The sequence below is a fragment of the Montipora foliosa genome, chromosome 7 (assembly GCF_036669935.1).
Source record: "Montipora foliosa isolate CH-2021 chromosome 7, ASM3666993v2, whole genome shotgun sequence".
Lineage (NCBI taxonomy): Eukaryota > Metazoa > Cnidaria > Anthozoa > Scleractinia > Acroporidae > Montipora > Montipora foliosa.
Window position 1 is genome coordinate 9,784,855 of NC_090875.1, and position 9,030 is coordinate 9,793,884.

At 38.6% G+C, this 9,030-nt stretch overlaps 1 protein-coding gene across 1 annotated transcript; it reads left to right on the forward strand.

Annotated features, from left to right (window-relative positions):
* The first annotated feature begins 305 nt into the window (after window positions 1-305).
* Window positions 306-8,246, forward strand: LOC138009879 (uncharacterized). Its single transcript, XM_068856870.1, has 2 exons — window positions 306-411; window positions 7,318-8,246. Exons 1-2 carry the CDS (start codon window positions 306-308, stop codon window positions 8,244-8,246), a joined length of 1,035 nt encoding a protein of 344 aa, XP_068712971.1.
* The last annotated feature ends 784 nt before the right edge of the window (window positions 8,247-9,030 follow it).

Here is a 9,030-nt window from a genome sequence, read left to right on the forward strand (position 1 = left end):
TGTCCCAATTCTGCAAGAACAACGGCATCACTCAACTTCATGGAGCTCCCAGAAAACCATCAACTCAAGGTTTGGTGGAAAGGAACAATCAAACAGTAAAGCAGAACATCAGAAATATCTTAAAACTCGGAAAAGAAAAAAGAAAGTCCATATCTTTGGTGTCAGGTACTAGGGGAAGCTCCTTACAAAAAGAAAATTGTGCAACATGAAGCAACAAAACAAACACCATATGAACTGGTATTTGACATACTCCATAGAAAGAAACCAAACCTACCCTAGATAAGTAACACGATCAACATTCTACCATGGAAGAGGAGGAAGAAGAAGAGGAGCAGGAGGAGGAAGAGGAAGAAGAAGAAGAAGAAGAAGAAGAAGAAAAAGAAGAAGAAGAAGAAGGAGAAGAACCTAAACGTGCTTGTTAATCACTCATCAAGTCAACAAAGGGGCTAAGGACGTCTCAACAGAAAAAACCAAGAAATACAAATAAGAAATACAACAACAAAAGGACAACAAGCAAAACTCAATACTATTTCATTCCAAGTCAACACTCTTGTCAAAATTTAAATTGATAAAGTAGACAAAAGTGCATTACACCCAAACACACTTCTTGGTAGAGTAATCGAAAAAGAACATGGATTTCTGAAAATTGTAACCAAATTTGGAATTATTGTCACTTGGATTGCACCAAACAGACTGCAAATGACTGAAGACATGAATGTGTCTTTAGACACGACTAAAGCAATAAGTTTCACTGTAGCGTGCAAAAAAGCACTTGACCAGTGTAACACATGTACAAGAGGTGCAAAAACAAGGAAATGACTTCTCATTGTTCAACTAGCTACATACAAGTAATGACTGTTTAATAACGGTTAAAAAAACTTTGTGAACTACCAGAAAAGAGAGTTTGAATTACTTATAACCACAAAGGGGTTTTCTGCTGAACTTCATTTGAATAAGTAACTGTACATCATTCAACACTCTTTTTCCTTCCAAAAACCAGAAAAATAAAAATAGAACAAAGTCACATGAAGTTAATTCTTGTTAAATAAGGTTTTGTTTTTCTGCTGCTCTGAGATTAAAAAAAAAAAAAGCAGAATTGGTTATCATGCACAGTATGCCTGATATAACCCCAACCTTAATGATAACCATTTAAAATCAGTGCTTAGACTTAATAACAACCAAAGGCGTATTTACAGACTAACCCATAAAAAACGTACGCTAACGACATTCTCTTACTTCCAGCACCAATTTACTTACCAATATTGACGTACTTGCTAACATTTGATGGACTTTTTGTTGATGTTTCCTACCTTCAATTTCAACCTAGTTTAAAATTAAATTTACCTAGGTTGAAATCATTTCAACCTGGATTTCAAACTTGCCAGTAACATTGACAACCGGTGTGTTAACAGTAATTTAGTTCATGCTTAACTGACTGCTGTAACCTTAGGCCGCCCGCCTCGACTAGCGTTGGCTATTTGCCACGGACGGAACTGCTTTGTATACTTTATTCTAAAAAATCATGACAAATAAAAAAATAAATAATTAATAAAAAGGCCCTGTTTCGATTTTTCCGTAGAACGTCGACCCATAAAGGCAGAGCGCAATATATATTGAAAAACAGAAAAAAAGCTACACTTTCATCCCGACAAGCCTGTTTCGTGATTGCTCACTCTTCAGGAGATCCAAAATGCTCTGTTGTGGGAAACCAAGCCGGCATTCGATAAGAAATTTCTTCCACAACTATTGCAAACTATGGTTGACTGTAGGATCCTGTGACGAGTTTTTCGTCGATTCTGGTATTCTTCTTCTCGCTTAGTTTCTATGACTTCTGACGGTTAGTGGACTACCTTCCTCTATTCCTTTCTATGAAATGCTTCTACTACCATGCAATCCACTGGCGTATTTGCTCCTTTCAGACCGTTATTTTCCACGTGTTCTTACACAGTAACTTTTGCCCTCCTACGAATCTTGCTCCGTCTATCAGTTCACGGTACAGTAAGATTGTAGGTGGTCAGCAATCCTCCTTCCGCACGACATGACCCGACTATCTTAGCTGCGCTGACGGTATAATACTCTCTACTCTAGGCATTTTAGTTCGTCTTAAGACTTCTGTGTTTGGCACTTGGTTATACAAGGTATTGTAACAACTGCCTGGGCCAACGGCGAAGCGGGGAATTGGACATCCGAAGGCACGTTTACTCCTTTCCGCGCTCTTTTCCGTTGTCAACTGACGTTCCAATTCCCTTGCTATTAAAGTCAGTAGAGTATCAAACGCGCGACATTGACAGCTTTTTTTTTAGGCGTAGACTACTGCATTTTTAGCGTAATAGGCAACCAAAGTTGTACTAAAAGTTACGTAAAAATAAAATTTCAGAGACTTGAGCGCAAACCTAAAGTTTCGTAAAAGATTTATCAAACTCGCCTCTTTTTTCGAGCCAATGTTACAATCAAAAAAGCCACAATACATATCATAAGCTATGTCAAGTTCCAGATAACCAATGGCTTTCCCGACATTGTTTAAAACAAGGAGTTGATTCAATACAAACAGCAGCCGATGGATAATGCTTCCTTTTTGGCTGTTTTGTTGGCCATGACCGAGAGCAATGCCTCTAATTTTGTTCTGTTGTCTTGCAATGAATAGGATTGCTGTGACGATCGCACAGTCTCATTGGCCAAGGAAAAAGGTGTGTTTTTACCAATTTTCTCCGAAACGGTTTTTTGACATATTGACTCATCCATTGATCCGGCATTTAATACGTAAGCATACCACCTGACTGTGTTGCTCCGAGTCTCGAACAGAAGATAAGAAGAATGTGGAATGTACAGAATATGTAACGGTAGGTACTTGATGTATGGTTTCATATATTGTACCGGATATAACCCTGTTCCGTACATAACGCTTTTAGGGTCACGTACTCTCAGTCGATCTTTCTATTCCTGTCAGACAATGGCATTAGCCACGTGGAACGAATCTGCCGTCATAACTATTTTAAAAGAAGCAGATCTGAAGGAGTACAAAGAATTATGTTTAAGAAAAGGCGTAAATAAAGAAAAACACCTGAGAGATGTCCATGCTTCCTTACTTCAACGAGAACTAGGTATGGAAAGTATTATGTCAGCCTTTTGGTTGCGGCGGAGCTTCATTTCTTTCTCTCTCTATCTCTTTGTAGTTCATTTTTATTTCGAGAATTACAAGATTTCGTATACTATTCTCCCCAATTTTTTCATGGGAGAGGGGATTACCATAATATTTTTTGGTTTGGACACGTCTCCATTATAAGGAACGTCAACCGGAAATGCACTTCTCTGCATTCTTGGGCATTATATAACATTTCTTAGTATTTTACTCTGAAGGGATGAGCATCATTGGGGCAGAAAGGCTCCTTAAAACCTACCGACAACAAATGATTCCAATGTCAATGAGCACGTCAAGCCTGGTACATAAAAAAGCTGTTCATCTGAACCGCAGATACGGCGTAACAAGGCACTTGGTTGGATTCAAAATCAAACAATACCAAATGAATCACTTCTACAAGCGAGTGCATAAATCTTTTTTTATTGAAAAAGTCGGTTTCTTAACTATGTGAAAAAAAAGGTTTTCTGAAGAATTCCACAGGAAGCAAGGCGCCAGTACACGGTCCATCAAGAAGTTAAAAGGCTGAAGGCCAAAATCCAACAACTTAATAATGCAAAATACCCGTCCACTACAGGTTACAAGGGACCGTAATATCTGAGGACGTCGTCCTAAAATACAAAGTGGAGGCACAGGAGGGACTAGGGACTGGGGAGAGCACGGCGTTTCAGACGCGGGAAATTTGACTTAAGAAGTTGGACGTAAACAAAAAGTGGAACTTCATCGCGTTTTCAACATGCCGACTTTATAAATGCTCGTGGCCTGCTTTTGTTGATTTTTTTTGAGGGCTCAATCACGGAAGAAGCGTTCCTTTTGCTTTACGACGCAAACACATAGAAAAATCCCGAATTGAGATTACGAGAAATTCTGCATAAAAAGAAGATCATGTTCTTTTGTCCAGACTTGCATGCCTGGAAGATTGACCCTTTTTTGTGTCCGTTGGTGAAAACCCTGTAAGCAATATTAAAACCTTGACTAACGAGCATTGTCATGATCTTCACGAGCATCGTTTCACACCCAGACAAAATGCCATATGCGCGCAGTTTTCCTTTATTTGCACCGACAGTAAGGAAACAAAAGGCATGTTAGCGTCAATGCCATCTAACAAAGCCTCAGGAATTGATAACATTCAAATCCGTGCTATTAAAGATTGTATTGCACCTATTCTTCGTGCAAGTACATCTATAGTTAATTCCTCTCTTGGCTCCTCAACATTTCATTCTTCTTGGAAATAGCCGAAGTTGTGCCTATTCCCAAAGATGGTGATTATGAAGAAGCAAATAATAATAAATACTGTAACATATAAACCAGTTTTTATGATGCAGTGGTCCGTTTTTTCCCAACTGAAACTGTCGCAAAATTGAATAAAGAAAGCTGTTTCCTCTGTGGTCCTCATGGTACTCATCACAGTTGAGAATATTGATATGTTGACACTCCGCAAAATTATTGAGAGTGGTTCTCTTGTCAGTTTCTGGGGTCATTTAGTTTATAAATCCAATTGCAAAAATCCCCAGGGAAACGAGGAGCTGGTATTTACATTAGTGATTTCAAAAACAAAGGCTATTTGTTTTCATTTTATAGCAGATGGCACAAGATGAAGAAAAGTTGGGAACAAGATTAGTAGATATCAACACTGAGTTCTTGCTCCCATTGCCAGATGGGTAATTTTAAGTTACCTCCATGATTGTATAGGTGTGTTACAATAAACATATATGATATTTTTGAGATAGGAAGGGGTTACGTTTTTGCAAACGTTGGCCGTTTAGCACGTATTGGAGAGTAATATTTTTGAGATGTTCTTTTGTTTGAACATGTTAAAAATTTGATTTCTAAATCACATATCATTTCTTCCATGTACAAGTACCAAGGGAAGTTATAACCCACGCAAGCTAGAAAAGTACCGATAATGACACCTTTTCCTATAGAATGTTTTCACTGACGTGATCAGTAACCTTGCTTTTCCACCGAAACAAAAGAAAACGTTTGCATGATAATAGATTTCAATTCCCGGAGGATTGGTTGGGTACAACAACATGGCCGCCGTGACGTCACGTGTAGACACTCTATGGGATGCATGAGCACGAAATAATTCAACTGTGACACATGGACAATCTTATATTCAAACTCTATGGAGAACTTTGAAGTTTTCTTCAACATCAACGTTTGACATGATGACGATGATGATGTTTATTTATTTCAATGTCTTGCACTGCATAGCACTGAATTATACAATGTAGCTGCATGAATACATATATACATATACATAATAAATTGATTACACGTAAAGATCGTTCCAATAGTCACTCCCAGTCTTGTGCGTAACATAACACATAACATTATTATTTTTTTATTTCTTGTTTATATTTTCTAGATTTACAGCTTATTTTTCAATGTATCATGCTTTGCAACCTAACATGTGCAGTGTAACTCAATTTCCCATTTTTTAAGTGCAGTAACTATCAATATTCTAAAAAATATTCCCAATTGGTTTCCAGCTCCCCTGTCCTTGCAGAATATTGTCAGTGAGGAAAAGAGAGGACTGAGTAGTTTGTTTATTGTAAAGTGCAACTGTTGTAGAAAGCTGAATAATGTCAACACTTCTGGCCATCACAGAACTGGAAGCCGAGGGCCAAAAGCTGATGACATCAATACAAGAGCAGTATTAGGTTCTTTACATGCTGATATTGGTCTAACCCAGTTAAACAATTTTTTTTATCTGTGTTGAACACTCCATCAATAAAAAGTGTTCTCTACAAAAGGCAGGAAAGAGAATTCAAATTGGTAATGAAGTTGAAGTAGTTGCCAGGGGCAGTTGTCGCAGTAATTTAAACCTAGAGCGAAAAATAGCACCAGCCAACTCCAAAGCACGAGATGGTGATGATGATTTGCCTGGAATAGCAGTGCCATATAATATGGGGTGGCACAAAAAAAAGGAAAAGGTCACAACTCCCTAACAGGGCAGGGGGCTGCAATGAGTGTTATCACAGTGAAAGTATTGTCCTGTGCAACTAGATACAAAACCTGCAGGTTCTGTGATGCTGGTATGCTGGTGAAAAGGCAGGCATAACTGTAAAAAATCTTGATTGCAGGAAAATTCATTCTGGGTCTTCAAAATCCATGGAATGAGAAGTGGCATGCCAGCTCTGGTGCAGTACACGTGATGCCGGAGTCAAATTTTCTACTTACATTGGAGATGATGACAGCACAACTCTGGCTGATATTCATAGCAAAGTGCCATATGGTGTGGAAAAATGGTCAGACATTATTCATGCCCAGAGGTCTCTCACCACTCGCTCATACAACCTTAAAGACCGGTTCAAAAATCCAAATTGTTCCATTTTAAGTTCAAAAGTGATCAATTACTTTTCAAAATGTTTTAGCTATGCCATATCTCAGAATGTTGGTGAGCCTGAAAACTTGAGAGCAAACCTGAAGTGCATTGTGCCACATGCATTTGGTAATCATGCAATGTGTGATATTTTCTGGTGTGGATTAAAGAAAGAAAAGTCCTGTCACCTATAAACACAGTGATTTACCCAAAGGGAAGGATTTGCAAGGTGAACCACTGCAAAGGGCCTTAAACGAATTGATTTCTGAGTATACCACCGATGTCGTTATAAGCAAGCTTTTTCCTGGTGCTAACTCTCAAAGAAATGAACGTTTAAACAGTATTATTGCTTCAAGAAACTCCAAAACTCGCTTCTATGGGGGAAGTGAGGTAACTACTTCAGAGTTGCATGTGCAGTTGCTCAAAAAAATATTGGCTACAACTATGTGAGTAGAGTGCTTGAAGTTCTTAACATTGAACCTGGGCATCTTTGTTAGTTACACGGTGATGCAATGAAAAAAAAAGGTTAACATGGACAGAAAAAGAAAGAAAGTCAGACAAGAAATTCAAGTACAGAAGGGGTAAGTTGCATGGTCAAAAATCAGCTCAAGCACTTCGTAAAGAAGCTAAAGAAGGAACATCATATGGGAAATCACTAGGTTTGAACTTAGATCCTAGGATACAACAGCCTGCACCAAAATCACCGATCGACTTAGATCGTTTGATGGAGAACATCTCAGTCAGTGAGCTAGTGAAATATGAGAAATTGGTACCACCTTATTCAAAAAAACCTAATCAGCTTACTCTTTCGTATGATCCTTCCAAATTCTACAAGTTTGTTGTCTTAATACAGAGACAACCTGTACCGGAAAAAATGCAGAGCTTTGTCAGTTGTCAGCTATTGATGAAACGGGAGTTGAAATTTTCTCTGAGTACATTCTGCCATTAGGAACCGTACGTTATGCAGCTTCACGTGTTGGTAAACTATCTGTAAGAGCCATCAATGGAGAGAAGAGGCTTTGCAAGGAAAATCAACCAGTTGATGCCATATCACTTGAACAAGCACTTCAGAGGTTTCTGGCCTTCCTTGTCAATGTTAAACGGGGACTAAATATGGAGCCTCTCACTATTTTGATTGGACATAATTTCTCCATATTTGACACACCAATACTTCTCCGGAAAAGCAATGTAGAATTCCATTCCAAGCAAAAAGAACTGAATGTTAATTTTGCCGACAGTCAAATTCTCGTCAAACACCTTATAAAAGAAAAGCACCGAGCACTTCAGCTTTCATCTGGCAATTTCTGCAAATCAAACCAGTCTTCTCTTTACTCGCACCTCTTTCAAGAAGAATTTGAAGCGCATGATGCTTTAGAGGATGTAAAAGCTCTACAGAAAATTCTTTTCACGTCATCACTCCAACTGAGCAAAGAAAAAATTGTAAATTACTCTTCTGTCACAAACGTTTGTCAAGCAGTCGACAGCATGTTGTACTTTGATCAACGTCAAGAAATCCTTCAGACCTTCAACGGGAGGCTGTTCAACTCCGACGATGATAATGGAGTCATCAAACAATCTATGGCCTTGAACATTGCTGGAACTGGGATCTCGTATTCTGACCTTTGTGAATTATATACGAAGTTTGGTAAAAAAGGCTTGCTGGCAATCTTAAGCATGCCTCCCTCACAGTCCGATTTGAAGCGACTTCGTGTTACGCGAACAAAACGAATTCTCGGTGCCATTGCTTATCACTTGAAGAGGGAAATCCCTCCTGAAGAATGAATAAGCCCCCACCTCATGAAAAAGCGTGTTATCACCGCGATCGTGGAACAATTCCTACAGAAGAATGAATACCGTCTTGTCTTTGTCTTGAAGTTACTGCTAAGTTGGGAGGATAATTGCTAGTACATTCCGGTGAGTTATCACGCTCTGTTATCTATCGAACCGACAATCTCTCGATTCTGCGACCGCTGACGCGGGCAACTCACAACTCTTGGTCATGCGCAATTGCTGATATTTTGTGAACACGTGTGCTCCGCGCGTGACTTTTCTGAAAGCGCGAAGCAGTTTTTTGTGAAAACGAGCTTGGTGACCTCCATTTTTTTACTTTGAAAATTGAATGGTCATACTGAGAACAAGCTTCATGTCAATTTCAAAACAATTATGTGGAGTGGATTTTTGCTATTCAAATTTTACTTTACTTGGCAATTTAAAAAAAAACCGCTCCACAGAATTTTTTTAAATTTTCAAAATATTGAATTTTTTTTCACTCCAAATCGAATACTTGAAAAAGTGTAAGAATTTCACAGTGGACAGTTATGTGGCTAGCCTTACATACGTATGTTTCATCACTGCCAAGGGAATCATCAGAGACCTTTCGGCTAACTCGTCAAACATCGCGTTTGAAGTCCCGCTAATATCAAAATGATGGTGGCAATCTGGCCTTATATCAGATAAGGATTCCCAATTGCATAATCTGCAAATTAACAACTTACATACGTATGTAAGGCTAGCCACATAATTGTCCATTGTGAAATTCTTACACTTTTTCAAGTTGTAGTTTTCG

What these genes read in the sequence shown, in the direction of transcription:
- LOC138009879 (XM_068856870.1), top strand. Translation starts at nt 306, where the DNA reads ATGGAAGAGGAGGAAGAAGAAGAGGAGCAGGAGGAGGAAGAGGAAGAA. An exon ending in AGAAGGAGAAGAACCTAAAC is followed by an intron (nt 412 to 7,317) that starts GTGCTTGTTAAT and finishes GTCTTAATACAG; the next exon opens with AGACAACCTGTACCGGAAAA.